The 23,924-nt window shown below is 39.4% G+C and overlaps 2 protein-coding genes across 26 annotated transcripts in view; one reads left to right on the top strand and one right to left on the bottom strand.

The window, feature by feature from the left end:
- Positions 1–9,938, top strand: part of FUBP1 (far upstream element binding protein 1) — a 35,830-nt gene extending 25,892 nt beyond the window's left edge. For all 11 annotated transcript variants that reach the window (XR_009724178.1, XR_009724179.1, XR_009724176.1 and 8 more), the window contains one exon: positions 9,723–9,938. Coding sequence is in view for 7 of the 11 variants with exons in the window: in XM_061345153.1 (XP_061201137.1) it covers positions 9,723–9,740 (18 nt within the window). In the remaining 4 variants the exon portion in view is untranslated. The remainder of the gene's footprint in view (positions 1–9,722) is intronic.
- On the bottom strand, positions 165–23,924 carry NEXN (nexilin F-actin binding protein). 15 transcript variants are annotated; one of them, XM_061345159.1, is made up of 14 exons: positions 23,749–23,924; positions 16,025–16,102; positions 14,679–14,870; positions 14,459–14,537; positions 14,228–14,376; positions 12,834–12,875; positions 11,555–11,749; positions 11,303–11,476; positions 8,988–9,173; positions 4,322–4,522; positions 2,790–3,011; positions 1,535–1,720; positions 743–1,103; positions 165–643 (listed from the first exon to the last, which is right to left on the bottom strand). In XM_061345159.1, exons 2-14 carry the CDS (start codon positions 16,049–16,051, stop codon positions 630–632), a joined length of 2,028 nt encoding a protein of 675 aa, XP_061201143.1. In that variant the 5' UTR covers positions 16,052–16,102; positions 23,749–23,924; the 3' UTR covers positions 165–629. The 15 variants fall into 15 exon arrangements, with proteins under 15 accessions (XP_061201143.1, XP_061201141.1, XP_061201145.1 ...); XM_061345157.1 differs by having other exon boundaries at positions 16,025–16,106; positions 23,749–23,923; XM_061345161.1 differs by having other exon boundaries at positions 4,322–4,519; positions 16,025–16,106; positions 23,749–23,920.

Genomic DNA, 23,924 nt, shown 5'->3' with positions numbered 1-23,924 from the left:
GAAAACATTTGCAGATTTACAAGCAAATACTGGTACTGTGAAGACTACTACAAGCCTTACTGAGACTGTTTTACTGGTTTTAGTTTTGGATTGTCAGTGGCATCAACAAGCAAGCCCATTTTGAAACAAAATAACCAATGCTCTTTAAAACAAAATAACAAAAGTGAGCAGTTACGTAATCTTTTATTCTTTAAAAATAGTACACTCGAGTTTTTTTGAATCATCAATAAGTCCTTCCTTTGGCCAGTTCAGTGCCTCTGAGATAAAAACAGCTTAAATACTCAGTGTTCATGCAAAATATACCAATAGATTTACACTACTACACAAGTTTCCAGATTGTGTATTTAGCTTTATACTATTACACAACAGTTGGTCTTCAAATGGGGGAGCACTATAATAATTTAGCTTTTTTCTTTAGTTCATCATTCATACACTGATTCCTTCTTTTTAGTCTTTAATACCAATTTCTATACTGAGAAGGAACCTGGACACTCTCACAACTGAAGGTTATTCTTATCTGATGCAGGAATGACAACGCATATCCTTGCTTTCTTTAGTTGGCCCCATCAGAGAAAGAGATGATGCAGTAAGAAAGTTTTGAGAAGAAAGATTCCAGCTAAAGGAGAGCATTAGTAGTCATCAGCTAGAAAATAAAAGGGTAAGAGAAACAGATAATTAGATTTCATAATAGGAAAGGTGCAAGAAGAATGAGAATGAAGCAAATGAAAATGCTAACTCTTACTTTCAATGGTAAGAATACAGGTGCTAGCAGATGTGCCTCTGTTGTTGACTGCTTTACACATATATTCCCCTTCATCTTCTGGGAAGGTTTCTGGCAAGTAAAGGCAATAGGTTTCTCCTCTTTCGATATATTGATAGTCCTCAGAGTCCTGCAACATTTCTCCCTCAAACCACCATGTAACTTCAGGTTTCGGTTCTCCAGTAATTTTAACTGTAAATCTCACTGGCTCGCCATCAACAACCGATGTGTTTTTCAGTGACTTCTTGAACCAGGGTGCTCCAGATCGAGCTTGATCCTCCTCATCTTCACACGTAGAACCATTAATAATGCTTCCCTCCTCTTCTTCTTCCTCTTCCCTTTTCTGTTTTAAAATAAGTTGATTTAGAACATTTAAAGTGGCAATAGCAGTATGCCTGTCAGTGATAGCATATTTGATTACAGAAAGTTACCATATTTCTGAGAACATGAAATGCCACCTATCCCACTAGATACCATAATGCACTGAATCTAGATACGGAACAAGCAAGGCTGTAATCTTAGGGCAAAATATAAGCATAAAATACTTTTCAGACTATTCAGAGGACACTGCAGGAAGAGGTCATTCTATCTCTGAATGCGTCAAGAATATGTGAAAACACCAAAAGCAATTTTACATTATTGCAGCAATTCACAGCAGCTGTTAAAACAGCATAATGTTCTTTTTATACCTCTGGCAGTGTTGCCATCAGTGGTAATCGGAAGCTAAGTTAAATGACACTTAGGACTGAGGAAAAGTCACTTTGTAACTTATACCTTCTGTAATGCGGCATCAATTTCTTTTTGTTCAAACTGCATGCGTAGTAACTTCTGTTCTTCAATTCTTCTCTGCTCCTCTTCTTCCCTGGCTCTTGCCATTTGCTCAAAACGGGCCTTCATGTTTACTTTGTGAGTAAATGGAGCCTCAGATTTCTTAGCTGGTCTCACATCTACCTCATCATCCTTGTGAAGGGGAAATTAAAAAATAGGGCTTACTTATTACCTTTTAAGTATGTGTAATAATAAACTTGAGTTTTGTAGAGCAGTAGTTCTTAACTGAACAAAGCCATGCAGAGTCCTGTTTTTCTCAGAGGTTTGATGTCGGGTTTAATATCAAGTCTCTTAATAGCTTATCCCAGAGACAGAGCAAAATACTGGCAAAGTAATTTCAAAAACGTTGGGTAGAAAAGTACTCCTAAGGATTTATTTTCATATAAAAGTTGAATACTGTCATGTGGCAATGGTAAATCCTTAATGACTTGAGTTTTATGCCATAGTGTTTGAGGTAGCTTCAACAGCTAACACAGGTTGACCTTACAGAAAAATCACTACAGTGTCAGTCATTAAAAGCTCAAAAGTAAAAGGTAGGTGTTGAGCTGATTCTGAAGTGACTGACCACTGTGAATGGGAACCTCAGAATGAGGCTCAGAACAGGCTTGCTGCTGTAAAAAGTTTTGTGCACTGCCATGTGATACGTCATGAAAGCTGACATTACTGTTTTGGGTCACAGAGCAATTAGGTTGATTTATTGCTTAGACTGATAGCTTAATTTCGTGTTTTTCCCCTCTGAAAAATGCCAGAGATTCCAGTCTGAGGCATAGATAAGTAGACTTCTGCGCTATCCTGAGAAATGCGTAAAGATTCTAGGACTTAATCTTCAAATAATATTGTTTGGTTTTTGTGTTTTGGTTTTAATTCATAGAGTAGAGAATGAATTAGAGTTCAGAAGGGGAAGCCATTTGTGATGATTTAACAGAGTAATTCTTAAGAATATTTCAAACCCTCAGGCTGCCAGGTTTCAGGTTGTTAGGATGCTGAATTGAGGACTTTGAGCAGAAAACATGTCTGCTTGACCAGATGACTGATAATAAGCTAGCGCTGTTTCCATTAGGGATGAGGAGGTGGGAACAGGAAGGAAGGGAGAAAATAATTTTGGAAATGTGGCAAACTTTGAAAGCAGCAGCACTGTCAGCTCCTGGATTATCAGTGTGCGAGTTAAGTACATCATTAACATAAAGAGAATGCAACTTACCTCTTGAAATTTTTCAGCTTCCCTTTCTCTTATTTCTTCATCCATTGCTCTTCTCTTTGCTCGCTCTTCTTCAATCTTCTTCTGTATTTCTTCCTGAGACAGCTGTCCTATTTTTTCAAATTTGCTTTTTAAGTTCTTTGCCTGAATAGAACCACTTCTTTTTAGCTTTATTAATTCTTCATATTCTTTGCTTAGCTCGAAAGTTTCACATTCTTCTTCCAGCTGTTCAGAAATCGGAGAATGATTTAAGATGGAAAATGCCATAGGTATTTTTACTACCTGTTCTCCCCACAGATAAGTGTAACTTAATACACTTGAACAGTTCTCTTAGTTATTTGAAATCAACATAGACATTTTCTCTGTCTTTTTTTTTTTTTTTTTGTTCCTTTGCTATTCTCTAAACTAGATACAGATTTTACAGTATCTTGCGTAAATGTACCCTTTGTTTGAAATTGCTTTCAATAAGCCACCTTTCACAGACTCAGAAAACCGGACACCTAGCAATACCAAGAACTTAGTTATCTTGGATCAAGAATTTACCTCTCTGGCTTACTTGCAATATGATATGAAATAACTTTCTAAAATACAGCTACTTTGTTAATTCAGTCAAAAGCAAATGAGATTTTGGGATGTTGTGGCTGGAAAAAAAATGTCAGGTCTGGATCTTGTAGTCAAACGCTGTCTGAAGCTGATGTTGTTGCTATTTTATTCCCTCCTTTTATGACCTCTGACTGTTAAGATGTATATGCATTTTAATTGGAGGACCCTGTCTCTCCCTTCTTCCCCAGCATGTAATATGAAATTTACTTAAAAAGTTCAGGTGAATAAAGGCTCCAATGTAAGCTGGAGCCTTTATTACTCACTAGCTTAGCTTACCTTAACAAAAATGTAGTCCTCTAACATTCAAAAGAGGTTAATAAAGAATTGTCACCCCCAACCAAATCAAATTGAAGCGTAAAGTTCATGAACGTGATGTTTTAAACATCTGGTATGCAAAGCAAATTTTGTGTGATTTTCAAGATCAACTGTGACAGTCTTCAAACCCTTGATACACTAACTGGAAATAAGTTGAGGCCACTGTAATCTTTCCTAATTAGTTAACACCACATTCCCTTGAGGAAAAGCAAGAATTTTGCTCTTTCTTAATTTCAAGTTTGTATTTTCATTTAGGAACTAGATGTTTCTGCTCTTCTGTTATTGTAAATATTACATAATAGCTTTAGTAATGCTGTAGAATCTTCAGAAGTGACTGTAAAATAACATTAGAAGTTTGAAATTGTGTTTTTACTTTTAGGGTGGCAAGAGATAAAAGCATTTTCCTGGTAGATTTGTGATAAAAATATTTTTTAAATGTGTAAGATATGTATGTTTTTCTATTTTTCATTCTTTTCATATAATGCTAAGAGTACTGATTTAAAATTGCTTCTAAAGGAATATTTAGTGACGTTCTTAAACATTGATATTTTCATAATTAACTGAAATTATCTATTACTTTTATTCAGAATATGCATATATCATTTTGATATACAAACCTCTCCCATTTCTTGTCTCAACTGCTGAAATTCTTGCTTCTCCATTTCCAACTTTTGCCTACGCTCCTCTTCTGTGCGTCTCTTTTCTTCTTCCATTTTTTGTCTCAGCAACTCCTCAAAATTAATTTCCAGTTTACCAGGTACAAGAGATTCTTGAGAAAACGTTTTAAACATTTCTGGTGATTCATCGTCCAGCACCTGCTGGAAATTTAGAGCATTAATGATACCTGTGGTGAAATCACAGCAGTGCTCAGGCACTCTAGTACATAAAGAAAACTGAGTATTTTGCCACATCTGCCGCAGTAAGATGCAATGTGGGTATTCCTGTAATGTTTTGGGAGGAAGTGTGTTTTCAGGAATGGTATTTGACTTCACGTCTTCCTTATTACAATGTTACACTTTTATAATGAGGGTTAAGGTGATTATTAAAATGCAGTCTTTTTTGCTAGGTGATGAGAGGATGTCCCCTTAAGGCAGCTTTGGGACCTAAAACAGTTGATTCCCATTTACTTCCCAGACTATCATTACACAAAGTGCTTGTATTTCAGTGTCACTGCTCTTAACACTGAAGTACATGTACTTGTCATCTTTTCTTAAGCAAACCGGATTAAGTTCCTGTGCTTAAACAATACCAGTATTCCCAGTAACCAGAACTGAACAGAATTTTCTACAAGAAACCCTTCTTGTGCACAAATTGATTATACGAAGTTACGTTGCCAGTTCATCAGTTTTGTACAACCCAACAGCAAGCATTTTCTCATTTCTGACCTTTCTCAGGAAGGGTTAGGCTTTCATAGTCATTCATGAGCAAGCCGCTTATTTTGTAGCTAATTCGTAAGATGGTAGGGCCTAGGAAAGTGAATTTTAACTACTTCAAAAAGCAGGAAGTGTAAGAAAAAATGCTTTATCAGACTGAATTTGTTGAAACAAAGTTTTACCAAAACAGGAAACTGTTACAAAAATGGCCAGGGAGCATGACAGTCTCTTAAGTTTAAGCAGCAAGGTTAAGTTCTTGATAAAACTGATATAAATGTATGTGTGCACATGTAACTATGTAAATTTATTAACAGAGATTGACTCAGCGGAAATGTTCTGTGGATAAATGTGAGATTTTTCAATTAACTGTGTTCATCTCACATTCTTTAATGCAGCATTGTAGGGTCTTTTTCTCTGCTTTTTCAAGAATAATCTAATTTCTTGTCTGGGGCTCTGCCATCTTTCTAATTTGCTGTCTCTGGAAAGCAAAGCCTGGGTTGCATTAAGTCTTGTATTTGCTCAAACTAAATAGCTAGTTATAAGGTGTTGGGATACAGTTTCTGGGAGCAAGTCCAAAGAGGAGTGTGAACCCAAAAAAAGACACTGGGAGGTGTAAATAATAGCTCTTCAAATGCAAAATTGGAAAAAAAAAAATAATCCCAAGTCAAGAATCAAGTAAGAGGAAAAACAGCAATGCAGCTCTGGTGGATGTTTCTTTTTCTAGTTCTACCTGAATTCTCCTGAAGGAGAACTCTGGATATGTGGACCTGTATAACTTGACTGTGTCAATCATGAGCTTGAGAGTGTGTAAATCGTGACATAAATTACGGAGGTGAGGCATTGGAATAGGTTGTCCAGAGAAGCTGTGAATGCCGCATCACTGGCAGTGTTCAAGGCGAGTTCGGACTCCGCTTTGAGCAGCCTGGTCTAGTGGAAGGTGTCTCTGCCTGTGGCAAGGGGCTTGGAACTAGATCACCATTAAGGTCCTTCCAACCCAAAATATTCTATGACTGTATTAGGTCAGATACTGATCTAGAACTGCATGGCGATGTGGCTTTTGGTATTATTTAATCAGTGCATGTTTGAAAAGCCTTGTTACAAATATGGAAGAGCCCAATGTTCCTTAAACTGTAGGCATTCCCAACAGTAGTCATCAGTCAAATGCTAGAAAGAATTAAAGGAGCAAAACTTTTCATTTGAGAAAGTGTTTTGACTAGCTTTATAAGGAAACTTTTTTAGAAGAAAGATTCTTTGGGACTCTGTTTTCTCTTTATTGCTACTTACTGCCATTGTAACTTATCACCTTTCACTGCATCTTGTGTTATCTCAGTTTGTATGTCTGTCTTGACCTATTTTGCCCATATCTTTTTTTTATTTTTTACAGCTCATTTTTTTGCCTCAATCCCACTCAAATACTGCTGCTATTCACTATAGATGTCCTTCAGATTTTCCCTCTGAGTAAGCTTACAGTTGGACTTCAGCCCCCATTCCTTCCATTCTTCATTTGTTTTGCATAATATGAGCAGATTTGTTGCAATTGCATTATGGAGAAGTGGAGTCAAGAAAACAAATCTGTTAACTATTTCCTTTAATGAAAACAGAACATAGCCCTGTAGCTTTTGGAGGCTAATCACAGCTAAATTAGCAAAGAAATGTGAAAGTCTCTCTTGTTACGATGCATTAGTTCACGTGCTTATCACTTCAAGGAGATACGGAACCTAAGTGGGCAGGAGAAGCATTAATTCAAAATTTACCAATGCATGTATGTGTGAGCGTTAAAAAGCTGTGCATGTGAGCAGACACTAGCAGCTGTCTGCTGTGTATTTTTGAATCACGGAGTTACAAAAAGGCAGCAACCCAACTTATTCCTGGTTAAAAAAAAAGAGGAAAAAATATCAGCTGAATTTTGTGATGCACAAGCTCCTTGTGGCTGGTTCAATAAATATTTAGCTGTATTTTGTGAAGTGGGAACAGATGGTAGTGAGAAATGGTCCTGTACCAACCACAGTTTGCAGCAGTCAACAAATTTTCAGTGGGAAACAGTGACTGACAGAAAAAATGTTTTTTTTTTTTTTTTTTATCTGTGCTAAGACAGGTTCTTTATGTATTCTCTAATAGACTGTCAGGGGTGAAAGATGAATGCTTCAGTCTGAAAGTGATCACCTTGGTGGGGGGGAAGCATGGAAGTATGAATGCAGAAAAAGTAAACATGAAATAGGGAGATCCTTCCGAAAGGAGGTGGTGGTTGTGTTTTCCAGCAACAATATTGCTAATTCTATGTGTGTATGCTTTCAGATCTAAAATGAATCAACATCAGAAAGGTTCTAAAATAACTACGTAATTTAAATGCTTAAATAAAAATTGTGTGAGATTTTCCTACTTCTGACAGAGATGACTAATATGTTCTTAAAATGTTTAAATCTGTATTGCAGCTACATTGTGTAGCTGTGAAAAATAGGGAAAGCATGGTCTTACTTTTTTTTATTATAATTAACAGAAAATATTCATATTCAAGATGCTGATTAACAAAACTTCAAACATGAAAATGTAAAAGTACATTTTCAATTAATTTCTTAAATCACTGAACGTTTTCACTGTCTGCAGTTAGAGTGCAATCATAGACTCTGTGCTGCATCTAACAGATTAAACCCTGTTTAATCGGTGATATTTTTCCTGACTGGACACTTGAGCTTAGGTTCTTGCTACATGGAGGCAGAAAAAAAGAGGTTCTCAAGAAAGCAGGAGGAAAACAGGATGGCACATTCTTTCTTCGCTTTTCTTTTTTCTTTGTCTGCTGGCTTTCCATAATGTAATTGAATGGCAGAAGTCCAGTATAATCATATAAAGTTTTAATTTGTCTCACAAGCATTGCTTTGTGTGGTGAAGAAAATTCTGTTAGTTATGCAGCTGGTCTTTCCCAATAAAACCACAGAGAGGAATGTAGGAAGACACTGCCAGATGACTGGGTTATTCCACAGTTCTGTATGGTGGGTCTTGCCCTTCCTTTTGAAACAAATACTTAGGTTTAGGTGATATTTGTGTAATTTAATACTGTGTTTCTTAACCACCACAAGTAAGTAACTGGCTTATATCCAAAAGCCTTCAACAGCTTGAAGTTGTTGGAATAGGCATGAAGAATACAGTGAAAAGCTCCATGCTGGTTATTTCTTATAATAATGTTGCCACTTTCTGAAACTGGGCATCTTTCTCTGCTGTAGCTGGTGCCAGTATCTCAATCTTAGATCCCTGAAAATTTTTCTTCAGTGTAATCTTAAACCAAATTTTAGAAGTCATTGCATATCACAGAAATCTGAATGTGTCTAAGGAAATTACAAATTGTTCTAACAGTAAATGCTACAAGTTAGGGTTTTTTTGTTTCTCTGAATAAGCAACAAAATACAATAAAAGTATCAGCTGACTTTAGCCTCTTAATTTTCCTTCCCAAAGGACCACAGATGACTAGAAAATTTGTACTTGCAGTGGGCATTTCTCTAGTATGCCTTTAATTAGGCTTTAGCTAGTAAGCGCTGATTGGTGGCTACCCTATAAAGGCAGGGAGATAAACTTGGAGAAGTAAGAGGAATTGCTTTTCCCTCCAAGAAAACAAGCCCTACTTGTGAAAACATTCCGCTTTCTAAATTTGTTGTATCTACCATAATAATACCCATTGGACACAATATCTGGTTTTGACTAAATTATTTGAAATTCTTTCTAGGCTTGCTGTGAGGAAGGTTTTTTCTTGCTTTTTTGGTAAATGAACTTGACTAGTTTACCCCACCACCTTATAGTAAGTACTGAGGTAAACTGAAATTACTGAAGGAGTCTTAACTGTAGTTAGAGCTTTCCCATACAGCAGCTTTAGAGTTACTTAGGTAAAAATTAAACTATATACTAAACAAAAATGCCATACCATGTTCCTCCTTGCTTCAGCAAATGCTCTTTTTTCTTCTTCAATGCGTCGTCTTGCATCTTCTTCTGCTTTCCTCTTTTCCTCTTCTCTCCTCTGTCTTTCTATCTCCTCAAAACTGAGTCTGAGTTTACCAGGACGGAATTCTTTAACAGAATTTTCAGATTCTTCATCATCACCTTCATTTATCTTCAGAGAAAAGGGAGAGGAATAAATAGGACTTTACCCAAACATGATGATATTCTTTATAGTAAATAGATATTTAATTAATTCTGATCTTTCATAATTATGTTTTTCTCCTGGGGGGGGGGGGGGGTAATATATTGAGAGTTTGGTTCACGTAAGAAATATTTTAGTCTTGGTTTTAGCCAGGGGAGGGAGAAAAGAAACATATTTTGATAACCTATATGTAGCTTCTGTAATTCTTAAAAATATGTTGAGTGTGTAGTTCAAAGAATAATGTGTTATAATGAAAAGGCTGGACAATCACGTATGTATTTGGGGATGGATAATTTACCCTAAATAATTTACAGTCTTGGGGATGGATAATTTACTCTAAATCACTTTTCTTTACATCTCTTTAATAGACGTTTATGCTGTCAAGTCTTTTTGTTTGCATATAAATTTTTTTCACCATTGCAGTTACCAGTTAAAAAAATGCTGTAGTTTTATAGCAAAACTAAATCAATTAACACTTTGCTATTACCCCAGACTGAGATTTTTCTTTTTTCTTTTTAGACATTTAATCATCACTGAAAAAAGGGAACTGAGGTACTCTGATCTCTTCACTATTACTTGTCTCCAGTAACACTTATCTGCAGAGAGAACGCTGCGGTTTGCAAACTGCAATCAAGAACAAAAGCCTGAACCATCTTCAGAAGACATCTCGGATTTCTTTTGGAGTACAGAAGTTGTGAATTATATTACTTTCTAATAAATGCAGATACAGTGGGAGACATGAGGAAAACAGTAAGAACAGCTAGTGACTTTATTAAGTTCTCTCTTCTTCATTTTCTTCCCTGATCTCTCACCAGCATCCCCTGTCCAATCCCAAATAAAAAAGTGCATTATTGACATTGTCAAGGTTATTGGTGTGGAATGGTTAAATGATTTATTCGAGGTGGGGGTGGAAGAGTAAACTACAATTTAGGTATCTACCTAAACCTGGAACTCTCTCTATTTGGACCAGTTGGGAATTTCAGAGGTTCTGAACCTTTCTCGAGGTTCTGAACCTTTCTCGAGGTTCTGAACCTTTCTCGAGGTTCTGAACCTTTCTTGAGGTTCTGTGGTTTTATTATTTTTTTCTTTTTTTGAGAATATAAATGTCTAGAATGTTTTTTAAATGTAGTCAGCATAGTGATCTTGAGCTGTTTATCCAAGAATGTTCAATCATAGTTATTATACTCTGTTTAAGTTAAAGTTTGCAAATTTGTAAAAATAGTATTTTCAAAGATGTAATGAAAGAATAAAATCTCTTTTCTCTTTCACCTTCTTTGTGTGTGAATCGTAACAAAGTCATAATGATCATAATTGTACACGGGAAAGATATTTAAATACAGAACTTTAAAAATGCTTTTGGAATATAGTGAAGTGAGGAAATACAAAACAACCTACCTGGTATATCTTATATTAAGACTAAGTACATACCTCTTGGTCTGATCAAAGAATAAACTATAGCGCGATCTGTTTATAATTGATCTAAAATAAGTGTGGTTTATGATACAGAACACATACAGAGGCAGTTTTGCAAGTAATATGAAACAGGATTTGTAGGCTACATTTCTGACAACTCGGGGCTTAATCGAGTAATTTCAGGTACATTGTTATTTATGCCAGTACATACAAGAGAGCTGACTGTCTTTTTTACCTTGATTCATAAGAGCAAGGTTGTAATGGATGTATTTATCATAAGTAAACATATGAGAATAAGAAATAGCATTCTGTTACTACAGACTGTCTTCATAAAAACTGGTTACTGACACATCTGAAGCACTAGTTATGAACAAAACAGACAACTGGTTGTCTTTTTGAGGGTCTACTGCTTGGGGTACTACAAAATGTAGATATAAAACCTGCTAAGGCTGCTGGTAGACTTAAAACGCATGAATTTCCCGGATTTACGTAAAGAACGTCAAGTATTATGTCAGTCGGGTTACTGAGTTAGAGCTAAGGTCAAAAATAAATCAGAAATTTATTTTTGGACTCTTAAAACCTGCAATATACTAAAGAGTAAGAAGAAAAATCAGATACAGTAAAGAATGTAAAAGTATATCCTAATGTAAAAATTGTATAGCTACATGAACAAAGCATGCATTTACCATTCGCTGCCTAGCTTCTTCAAAGGCACGTCTTTCCTCTTCTAAACGCTGTCTTGCTTCTTCCTCTGCTTGCCGCCTTTGATTCTCCTGTCTTTGTCTTTCAAGTTCTTCAAATGTCACTTTCAGCTTACCAGGAGACAGAGACTCTGGAGTTTTATTGTCTTCATTTTCACCCTGTGTAAGGAAGATAAAATTGTTATATCTTAAATAACAGATATTTATTTCTTAGATACTTTTAGATGAGTGGTTTACCATGACATTTGAAAGGCACTTGGTTTCTGTAAGGGATGGGGTTTGTTCCTCATATTTTAGCTTCATTTCTTCATCCTGTCTCTCTCTTTGTTCTGCTCTCTCCTTTCCTGTGTTCTCAAAGTTTATTTTCATCTTCCCAGGTGTTTTGGTGGGTTTTACAGGCACTACTGTAACCAGTACTGAATCATCCCCTTCCTGTCCAAAAAGATATTTATTTAGTTTTTATAAAGCTTGACTTCAGACTCATTTCTTCCTAAAACTGTTGTTTTCACTTGTGTGCACCACACCTTCCAAAAGAATTACTTGTATTGAGTGTTAACCACAAGAATAAACCCATTTGCCTGTAACAGTCACTAGTTTTCTTGAAATTCCTGAAGAGCATCAAGACTGAATTAAATTTTAAACATAACTGCTGGCAAACTCCTTGCTCTCTACGTATTTTCATTAACAGTATTCATGGTTTGGAGAAGAACAGGTGGAATTGCGATTACATCACAATTGTAGCCACAGTCTACTTCCAGTCTTACATTTAATATGTAAAGGAAACACTGTGGTTGGAATAAGCTTGTAGTTCTGGAGGCCAATACGTAATTTGTCAGGCAGAGTAATTTTTTCTGAAGGATGTTGCCGCTACCATGCTGTTTTCACAACTTTCTTGCCAAAATACAGTTTACCCTTTCCTGCCCCCCAAAGTACCATGATTAACAGGGATCTTGAACTTCAAATTAACAGTTGTTTTTTTTAATTCCCCAAAGCTGTTGTAGGAACATGATTTTCTTGTGTTAGTGAAAGACAGTAGGACATTTGGACCTAGCTTTTTCAAAGAGAACATTTACAAGACTTAAAATCTAAACACATACAGTAAATTAGTGAATTAAAAAGAAAAAGATTGTTAACAGAGGTGTCCAAGCACCTGTATATTGACAGGATCCCCTTTTAATTTCAAGTTCAAGGCAAAGAGCTTTTAAGATGGTACTTTCCAAAGCCAGGGGACTTGGAGTATCACTGCCAGTATACCTCAAATTCCCTCTGGTAGCTTTGAATATATTTACATTTTAGATGTTTTTAACTAACCATAAAGTATTCACAGTGCAGACTCTATTTCAAACTGAAATAAATTGACTTAAAGCAGGCACGATTCCATATACTTTAACAATTTGTTAGCTCCTTGCTTGGAGTTCGGTTAGGTATGTGTGCGCCGTTTTCCCAGCCCGAATTACAACGATGACACAAAGTGAATAAAAATGTAGGTGAACATTTCTTAAAAAAATCTGATTACCTCAGCTGCTGATTCAGTTCCCGTATTGTTAAAGTCATCAATCTATTAAATGAGAATTTCATATGATTACATTACTTCGGCTCTTTGCCTTAGATTTGCAAACACAGTACTGGAAATTCTTTTTGTATCATCAGTGATACATATGTAGCACTTAAATTCATAGAGATGATCATGATTGAACCTTTGTTGGAGTACTCCAGATAGGTTAGCTTGTTGAGGAAGAGGGAACATAAAACATCACACAAAATAAGCTAAAGCATTCTTAACTCTTCAGTGATGAACTGTTAAGATTTCTGAGAAGGGTACTTTCGATGTCCATTCTTCATTTAAGCATTCCAGAATTGCATAAGAAGAAAAAAAGCTAAAGCAAGCTCATCGATTATTACTGATCCAAGTCATGTTGTCATCCCCCCTAGCTCCTGCAAAAAGCCTACTCTCTTCGCTTTATATGCTCTTTGGTGGTTAGTGTGTAAAGCTAACATACCTTCTAAAATTCTGCATATGTACTTCTGCCTTACAGACTAGATTAAATATATGCTAGAGATAGTTCCAATTAAAAGTACAGTTTAAAAAGTGTTAAAAGTCTTAGTAGAAAATACTGTCCAAGTCCTCCTTGGAAACTGGCTCCTCCTGTAACACTCTTCTTACAACGAAACCAAAGCCAAATTAAGAACTTCTGTCTTTTGGTTAAATAAAAATCCTCTTATGGTTATAGTCTATCATTTAGATGCTCACTCACAGCAGCATTTGCAGCACCGAGGAAAATTTACAAAAGGAATTAAATATGATACCCCAATGCAAAATTCTACGAAAGGCAAAATTTGCTTTCTCAGCATTAACAAAAATTGGACTCTGTTCATGTATACATAGATATGCAATAAAAATTCACAAATCAGCAAACAAGTAAAACATGATCTGGATCTTCATGATTTATGATTTGTACTGCATTAGTACCTCCTCATTTTTGCCTGCCAGTACCATTTTCTTATTGCTTGCATTAGTTCATCTGTCACTGAGCTGTACTCACTAATGTATAAGCAAAGTTTGCCTAAGGACTGGTAAAATGTAAGAAAAATTTTCAAATTAGTTTAGAAAATTCTATAAGCCCTTGCATGGCTGTGACACCAAAATTTGTGCCTGATTCACATTCCAGTCGGGTTCTGCCTCCTGCTGTCATCTGTAACTCAAATTTAGCACTTTAAAAAACAGTTACTGTAAAGAAGCAAAGATGAAGATTCTTTGAATATTATCGCCCACTTCCATCCCATTGAACATCTCCGTGTAAATCACTGCTATCAGAAATCTAAGACTGGATCTTTCTGATCAAGACAATATTTTTTCTTGAGGTGACTGTTTACAGTAATGTCCCGACTGTTGTGAGCAGGTGACCATACCTCCTGGGCCTTTTTTGCTAATTCTCTTTGAATTTTTCTTTTCTCAATCATATCTTGTTCAATTCTGCGCTTTCTTTCTTCTTCCATCCTTTTTCTTTCTTCTTCTTGCCTTTGCTTCTCCATTTCCGCAAACTTGCCTTTAACAGTTCCTGTGAATATGAAATGCACAGTTCAGCAGTTACATCACGTATCTAGTGAATTATGTGGCCTTTAAAGCCAGGTCTCTCTTACCTATCAGCTTTGGAACATAACCTTTTTCAATTTTAGATTTTGCGTCATCATCTTCATCAGATCCAAGCAGTTCCTTCATCTAGTTGATGAAACACAGAAAGTAAATTGTCTTTGGATCTTAAATACAATTGTGATATTACTGTCTTAAAATAAGATGAAAATATTTTCACATACAATATTGAATATTAAAACAACACAAAGTATTTGCAAAGAAAATAACCTCCTGCTTTCTCCTGTTCCATTCTCTCTCTCTAATATATTGTTCTTTTCTTCTTTGCTTTTCGTCTCTAGATCTCCTTTGATTTCTTTCTTCCCTTGCTTTCTGCATAGCTTCAAATTTATCCTTTACATCCCCCTTGTGAAGCTTGGGCACATAGGACTTTTGGACGGGTTTAGATGAAGAAAGCAGAATCTTGGTGAAGATAAAGAAGAAATGAAGATAAGAAAAAGAAAGTTGAAACAGATGGACAGAAATATTCTGATAGATTGGATTAGGAAAAATGTAAAAACGTAAAACAGAAGTGCATTTGGAATTATGGACTTTGTGCCACTAGCTGTCAGCAGTTAAGCAGCATTTTATTCATTCATAAACAGTAATAAATACTTAAAATCCCAAAACAACATTTAGCCTTGTATTAATCTTAGGCTGTAACTGTAATGAACAGCTAAATAATTAAGTATATGAACTTTGTGAAGGTACATTTTCAGTTACCATGTATCTAAACCTGTATTTAAATACAGATTTATTTGCTGATTTTGATCATAAGCAGTCACTGAAAAGCCTCTCTACCCCTAATATTTAAAACAGTTATAAAGACATAGACATATGGTAGAGTACGTATGTTTTCTTCTGAAACATCTCAACAGCCATACGGTTCTTAAATAAATAGTGGTACTTGTTAATTTAAAATTTCCAATGCATTCTATACTTCTTTTTCAAATATTTAGAGAAACTTGGAAATCCATCAATTTCATGTTGTAAAATGCCAAGATCACTGGACTTGCAGGACTCTGATACTGAGACAGCTAATGGACGCTTTTTTGCCAATGCTTATCCTGCACATGCCCAAATAGAAGTTCAGTAAGCGAAGTTCCCACTTTTCAGAGCAACTGTGAATTTTTCTCTTTTTACTGTAATGAGTCCAGGAATGTTCTCAATATAACAGTGCTGAGAAAAACGGCTGAAAACATTCCATGTTCATATTTTCCACCTAAACCAATAGGGTTTGTTCCTGTTGCTCAGTAGCCTAATATTTACAATTTAGAATTACATGTGAATGTGCCCAGAATTTCCCCCCAACATTTAAAGTTTCTTAATATTTTGTTACCTTTATTTTGCCTTTCTCCTTCATGTTTTTTTTAATAGCATTAAGAAAATATTTCACATCTTCCATCAAATCAGTCTCATTAAGAGACATCCAAGTGCCCTTCCATTATCTTAAAATAACAGCAATACCAGCAGACTTCCACTATAATTGTCTTTTACAATTGTATATAATTGCTCTTTTTGCAAGCATTAGCTGTAAATTACTACATTACTTCAATTACTTTAAAATTGGTACATACCTCAGTTTTCTGTGCAATGTCATTCATGGCTACTGTATTGTGTTCTGCACCTGGCTTGTTTAAGATTGCTTTCAGTTTCTACCTGAAAGAAACAGTTGAAGTTATATTCCTTTCTTTTCCTTTTAAATGATGCTTTAACCATCTTCCAGTAAATAAGTTTGCATAGGCTGAAACTGATGTATCACAATTTCATTTGGTCCTTTGAGGCTTCTGAAGACATGAATAGGTTCTAAGTGTGCAACAGTAATTAAAAGAACAAGCTTATGATTCTCTATGCATGCTACATATCTTAGATACTGGGGTTTAATTTCCATTTATTTTTTTTATAAAGGAGACTTTGAGCCAAGCTCTGGCTGCCCTGGCTGATGTGTTGCAAAACTCCTGCTCAGTGCTCATGCTAGCAGAAAGGAATGCACCTCCGCCGCTCCACTCCAGTTTGACTTGTGAGCCAGTGAGCTCAGGTTCCACGAAGTTTGTAGAGTGCTCAGGCCAAAAACCCCATGGCCTCCTGGAGATGCTGCTTTGCCTTTGTACAGCTGGCAGGAGGAAAGACGTCTCATGGCTGGGGGAACCTACCTGGATATCAGAGATGTAGCTGGATCTCCCGCCTGGGCGAATGCTCTTGCTTGACTCCCAGCCAGGCTGGCACCTCTCTTCACCCAATATGGGAATATAAAATAATGCTTTCCTTTCTCCTAGGGCTACTGTAGGAAATACTACTGCTAAAAACTATGAAATTAAGTAGGTGAGCCACATACATACCTTAAAGAATTTGCATCATTTAATTGTGGGCTGGAAATGGCACTGCATTTTTTAAGAGAAAAGTGTTACAGATTTTAAATTATGCTGTTTTTCTTAGGAACCCAGCAGAAAGGCACTTCAGGGTCAGGACAAGCCTTTTGCCTTCCCCCGGGTTTTTTGAGACCATGAAAGATTGTGGGATGAAGGAAATCATTGCTATCATTGTACTGTACCAATGCCCTGAGTCCCAGGCAAGCCTAAAAAGTCAGTGTGCCAAACATAGAGCCATAGAATAGTTAGGATTGGAAAGGACCTTAAGATCATCTTGTTCCAACCCCCCTGCCATGGGCAGGGACACTTCACACTAAACCATGTCACCCAAGGCTCTGGGTGCAAACAAACTCAAGGGCTCAAGGTAAAAAGGCTAGAAAAGTAGCTTACTACAGGAAGGAACTTCTCACTTGTGGTTTAGAGGAACTGAAGTCGGGGCATCTCATGATCTGGAAAGTTAAGTTCTTAACAATTCTTAGCCGTTACGTTCTCTAACTCTTCATTACAAACACTATAAACATTGTAATTTTTATGTGGTGTTAAAAATAATTATCCTTAAAAGTTATTTTCATGTAAGCTCTTCAAAAACACCAACATCATAAATGCTACTAGTGCTGCTGTAGCTGTACAGACTGAATGAGATTCTTAGATACCTTGGGATGTTTTTCCAAATGAAAGGAGTAGCAACATACAAAACAGGAGCATTTAGCTACCGATCCCTGCCCTGGCTTATAAATTTCAAACTCTTCAAATTCAGCTTCAACAGAGATGTTCTGTAAAACTTGGATGTTCCTTTTCAAATAAATGAGTATGAAAAGTCATTCCCCCCCACCCCCAGTCAGAGTGACAAATACCTAATTTCTAAACTGATAGGAATCCAAGACATTACAGTTCATCACTTATGAACACATGAACATAAAATTACTGTTAGCTCTTACTTAGACTTTCAGATTAGCAATAGCATGTTAAAATCTTGTTGTGTCTAGAAAGGCAGATAACTGTACATCTGCTTACATGCAATCAATTGCAGGAAGAAAGTTATGAGTCTAAGAAAGGCAAATAACTTCACTAGCATCCTTGTGGTCTCGAGGTCCCTACACACTTGAATATGCATCTGTATACTGTGCAGTTGGGTTTGCGCATCTTTGTAAACTTTAGCTTAATTCATGCATGTAAGCAAAATCTCTGCTGTTCAATATAACCTGAAAACTAGTTAAAATCTTTTGACTTCTTCGTTTTTCTAAGCAGGTCTTGGAGAAGTTCTTTTCTCTTCTTTTGCTATTCTTCTTTAAGTTTTTCATCTCTACGTGTGGCTTGAGAGCCTATAGCCTTATACTTAAGATGCAGAAGCTGAATAAGAGATTTACTGCATGAACCCATCAGAAGGCAAAGGCATTGAAGTAGCCAGGGACATAGAGACTTTCCAGCCTTCATACAGGGCTGGAGCAGAAAAGTAAGCCCCGAAGTTCAAAATTCACAAGGAATTCCATCTCACCTAAACACCTCAAGTGGAGGTTGCTGCTAATCTTCACTAGATCAACATACCCTGTGTCTATATGACTTCATCTTAAAGTAACGTAAAAAATGACTATTCTAAAGTCTGATTTGCTTATTATGTGCAATTTACTGTGGGAAGAAGATAAAGAGCTTAAGAACACAATTTAGCTTTTGTGCTTTTGGATCAGCTTTGTCTTGAACCCTTCTGATAGCTCCAACTCCCTGAACCCCTTGACAGTGTCACTAAGGTTGCTGACAGCCGCGAGGCCCCCCCTCACACAACAAATCTGAAATCTTCTTTAAAAGTGGAAACGTTGCAAGAAATTTTCTTTGCAAATTCCTGCTGTCTGAACTCCCAAAAGTGTGCCAGTCCAACAGGGTGTGTGCCATAGAGATGGCAGATACATTTCTGCGTTTTGGAATACTGCCACAACTGCTATTAATTTAGGCTACTTTCCAGTTCTTTGGCACCATTACCTTTTAATATGCTTGAAGGTTAGCCAGCTGGCTCTAAGACATTTTGCATCTGCAAGTCACCCTACCTCCACCTTTGATGCTAAAAGATATGGATATAAAGCAATAGGGCATTACTGAACATGACACCACCCATGTTTGCACTTTGATCAGCCTTCAGCAGGAGCCCCAGCAGGACCCTGCCCCAGGCACCCTTCAAGGCAGATGAGTGATGTCCAATAGACAATCCAGAATCTTCAAGAAAACAAAAAAGTATTCCTTCAGATTTGGCTTGGGTCCTGAGTCAAGGACCACTGCTTCAGGATCAACAAAAGCAGATTGAATCTATTACGTATCTGACTTAGCATCAGAAGAGGATCCACACAGTCAATGTGTTGCTGCTGACAGAACTGAAATGGCTAAGCCAGTCCTGACACCTACCAGTCATGAAAGAACAGTGCCTTCATCATCTACCAATACCTTTGCCTGAAGTATGTGGTCATAAATTTTCCATCCCAAGAAACCTTGACTTACTAATTCCCTTTTGAGATGAACTAGTTATATTTTTAAGTTGCATATATATATATTCTTGTTTTGTAGTACACATTTTCCCATCCAATACAGATAATGCTTACTCTTAGAGGCAACAAGAGTTTATGTACTTACTTCAGAAGAGATCTGTCCTCCTATTATGAAGCTGTCCAATCTGAAGATTCATTCTTATATTTTCTTTTAATTTCCTGAGACCAACATACCCCAGTGAAAGCTGTAAGAGCTCCTCATTGACTGCTCCCACTCAGAAAAATCCCAGATTATAATGTCAGACATACCCATGATCACAAAATTAATTCAGCTAGTTACTAGGCTCTTCTTTGCCTGTCTCATCACTCTAACATTCACCTGACACTAGTCTTTACTTTTTACCCTCTCCATATTTCACCTTTCCTATAATGAAATGGAATATGTCAGAAAGTGTTAGTCTGGGGTTATAATGTTTATACTGAAAGTAAAAGACTGCAGTTTGACTTTCAAGAGAGGTCTATAGTGAGATTTTTCCTAGAAGAGAAGTTTAAACTCCAATCCTTTGACCAATGGTGCTACCTCAGGAACTAAGTGGAAGAGAAAATGACGTTACTTGAATGACTTGGCTGGTTGTCATGCAGAGAGTGAGCGCTAAGAAGTTTCAAGTGAAAATTTAACACAAAACCAGCAACATGTAGGGAACTGGGCAACAGATTAGAAATACTCTGTAAAAGAAAACTGACTGGTTTCAAGCATCTTATTTGCTTGCTGTAAATGAGTGAGCTGTCACCTTCAACAGGTATTGATTTGTTAGGGTCATAGCACTTCTTCACCTTTTCATGCAGACTTCCTCAAACCTTACTTCAGGCAAAATAATCAAAGTAAACAAAGAAAACCATGAAGGGGACAGAACGTTTGATGGTGCACTGGTCCCCAAATCCATATCCTTACATTTCCATTCTGAAAGGAGGACAGAGTCCTCAACTGATCAAAAACCATTGCACAGCTTTAATCAGACAAACCCCCCCCCACACATAAATAATAAAATTCCCCTTTGTTAGAAATCATAGAAGTTCCTGATTTTCAGTAGGATGATTAACATCCTCACACAAGACATGGAAAAATACCAGCATTTTCCTGAACTGAATACTACTCTTTACAATAGGAGTGCGAAGCCAGGACTTTAAATAAAGTCCAGTTCCTCTGCGGTTTCTCCTTTCGGGAGGCCCCCCTGCTGTCCTACGGCTACTGTGAGTTATAAATAAGCCCTTCACAGCACAGCCTAAGTTACGTTTACCATCTGTCTCCTCTTTGCAATCTACTTGCAGGGAAGACTCCATTATATAAGAAAACCATATTGTGAGAGCTGGAAACTCACTACTTGCAGCCAAAACACTCAGGAGAGGAAAACACAGCCCGCTGTGTTAAAGTATTTAAGAAAATATTAAGTAGAACTGGGAGGAGGAGGGGAAAGAGAGCCATGTCCATCATTTATGTCCTTACCGTAACTGGTCTGGAATGACACCAACAGTTGTTGTACTAAATTACAGATACTAAAGTAGATACTAAAATTATCACGCATGAGGGAAGATTCTGAACCAGCATAAACCGTCAGCTCCACTGAAGCCAAGGAGTTAGGACAGTTAACACCAGCTGCCTAAACTTCATGTTTTGTAAAACACAAGGTACAAAGCTACCTCCACTCACTTGTATTCCCTTCATTAAGTCTTTCTAGTTACAGACTAGAATGCTTACCAACCACTGGCCCACATAATTCAATTCTATACACAATATTTTCTTCAATCTTTAATTTTATTTCACTGCAATATTTATTGAGAGTCTCAGAATAGTTCTTGCAGGTATGATGTTATTATTAAAATGTATTCATTATTAAGGATTTTGTCTATGTTTATATGACTATAAATACTCTTAATGTACAGTACTGTGCAGTCCAACTGCTGCATTAAAAAATTGTATCATCTTTCTCTGTAGAAAAGGTCTGTCTGTTAATTTCTTACTCTCTTCAGGTGCTATTATGGGGTACATAGGCTCCAGAGCAAACATACTGGGGCTGAAAGACTGCTCGGTTATAGGGACGCCCTGCTGAGATCTTCTGGCCCAAGATACCACATTCCAAGATATCCACTGATCCTAATCACGGGTGACAGTAAATTGTGAACTGAGGTCCCCAAGAGAAGCAGCATGCTGCCCCATGCCATAGTTCCTCCATTCCCCTCTGTGTCACAGCAGCTGAAGAGAAGCGGCATGATTTGAGCTCATCTCTTGTTCACTGACAGGGCTGCAGGAATCAGGGTACTGAAATGTGGGGTGAAATTCTGGACACAGAGAGCTACTGCAGTCTGCCTCTTCCCTTCTCCAATGGCAGGACACAGCCTATCTGCCTCTTCTCCGAAATCCTCATGGTCAACTCAGACTGCACACTGTGGTGGGCACTGTGCCTGTGCTATGCTTCTGCCACAAAGGAGCAGTCTCCTGGCTTCCTGGAGTTGCTTCCACCTGACCACCTCTACTCTCCTGGTAATGCTGATGCCTACAAGAACCAGATCGTGTGTAATACCTTCATGTGAGTGGGCATGGCTGCCTTTGGTGCACAGCAGAGGGTCACTCCTACTGTTGCTTCCCAAACTGCTCTTCCATTGCCCTTAGCCTTCCTCTTTGTTCCCCCACAGCTCCCAGAGGGCTCACCATGGCACTGTTCCTTGTCACAGGAGTTTCAGAGGTGAATAGCCAAGCATGGCAAATGACAGGTTGGTTGACTTCTTCCGCTGAGGAAACTACTCATTTGAAACATGCCAACTGCACTTAGGGTATTTCATAGGCACATCTTAAACCATCTGACCAGATCTTGTATTTCACCAGGCTGTGCTTCTACATACACTGGACATACTCTCATGCTTCTGTATGTTCCTTAATACACGTGGCCCTCTTAAAAGACTAATTGCTATTTTACAATTTCATTTCAATGGACAGAGAGATCTAAGGTCTCTTTAAGACCTGAGTGCTAAGGTTTGGAGTAGCGCCTTGTCTGATTTCCAAAATACTAACTCGTTTCATTAAACATGTTTTCGCAGCTGTATCTTGTGTCAGCACAAGCCCTTATTTACCCAACACAAGTAAATACATAGTTTGTAAGCTGTCACAGAGAACCAGTATTTTCTTCCCAGCCACGGTGTCTTGCAGCCATCACCTTAGCACGAAGCAGAACCTACAGACGCATCCGCACGCCGTTGCTGCTGAAGACCCCACCGCCAAAGCTGAGCCCTCTTTCGGTGCAGACGTGGTTCATCAGCAAAGGGGATTTTACACCAACTTTTATTAAGCGCACGTCACGGGAGGCAGCCCCGCACCGCGTTACCGCTGCCCGGGCGCTCCCCACTGCCTCCGCTCGGCTCCGCAGCGCTGCCCGGCACAAGCCCCACCTGCGGTCGTTTCCATTCACCTCAGCTCCGAGCCGCTCTCGTAGCGGCCGCAGCGCCGAGCCCCGGCCCCTCCACTTCCCGGCCGTGAGAGTGTCCCCCCCCCGGGGCTCGGCACAACCCGTTACCGCCTGCTGGAGGCTGCGGCTGCCCCTCAGTCCGGCGCTGCCCCGCCGGCTGCCGCCCCGACCCAGGGGGCCTTGCCTGCGGCCCCCGCCCGCTGCGGCCGCTTCTCCCGAGGCACCTCGGGGCTGCCGCTCGGCCCGGCCACAAGCGGCGGGTCAGGGCAATGCGAGCCAGGGTCCAGCGGCCATGGCAGCAGCCCGGGCCCCTCCGCACGGCGAGGAGCGGGGATGGCCTGGCCGGGCTCCTCAGGGAGCGACGCGGGGCGAGGAGCCCGCCCGATCCCTGTTCCCCAGCGCGGCCGGCGAAGCCGCTCTTACCTGCGAGCGCTGCCCCGCCGCTGCGGCTCGGCGTGCTCCCTGCGGGCGGGCTGGCGGCTGCGGAGCGCCCCTTGGCTGCGGCCGCCGCTCCGGAGAGGCAAGTTTCCATAAAAGTCGCGACGCGCGGCCGGCACCCGCATTCCAGGCGAGCCCCGCGCCGCGGCAGCTGTCCCGTCCCGTCCCGTCCCTTCCCGTCCCGTCCCGTCCTGCCCTGCCCCAGATCCCGGCCCCGCTCGTCCCCGGCCCGGCCCTGCGGCGGGGCGCGCCATGGCCGGCCCCTCGCCGCGGTGGGGGGCACCGCACAGCCCGGCCGCGCCACTCCGCACCCCCCGCCGCTGACAGCCGCCGAGCCAACAGGCTTATTTTGGGCTGGAAGCATCGCGGATCTATAAATAGCCGGGGCACGGAGGCCGCTCCCGGCTAGCGCGCCCCTGGCCGCGCGGTCCGTGCCGCAGGGCAGCGGCGGAGCCAGGACCCGCAGCCCCGCAGCCCGCTATTACAATAGAGCTGACCCGCCGCGGCTGCTATAGGGCCGCGTCCCCAGGGATCACCACCTCGGCAGCCGGTTGTCAACACGTACCTGCAGCCACCGCAGGCTCGGCCGCCGCCGCTTTCCGCGCCCGGCACCGAACCGGAGCTGGCGAGAAGCGCGATCCGCGCCGAGAGCGCTCCCCCGCCGCGGTGTCCTGCCCCGCCAGCCGGGAGACTTTATACCCCCGGTGGCCGGGTCCTGGGTCGTCTATGGCACATGGAGAG

This window comes from Neopsephotus bourkii, unplaced genomic scaffold (assembly GCF_033783945.1).
Source record: "Neopsephotus bourkii isolate Nb327-2 ecotype Australia unplaced genomic scaffold, CSIRO-AGI_Nbou_v1 NB_234, whole genome shotgun sequence".
Taxonomy (NCBI): domain Eukaryota; kingdom Metazoa; phylum Chordata; class Aves; order Psittaciformes; family Psittacidae; genus Neopsephotus; species Neopsephotus bourkii.
Note: the sequence above shows the minus strand (reverse complement) of the source record. Positions and strands in the feature narration are given on the sequence as shown.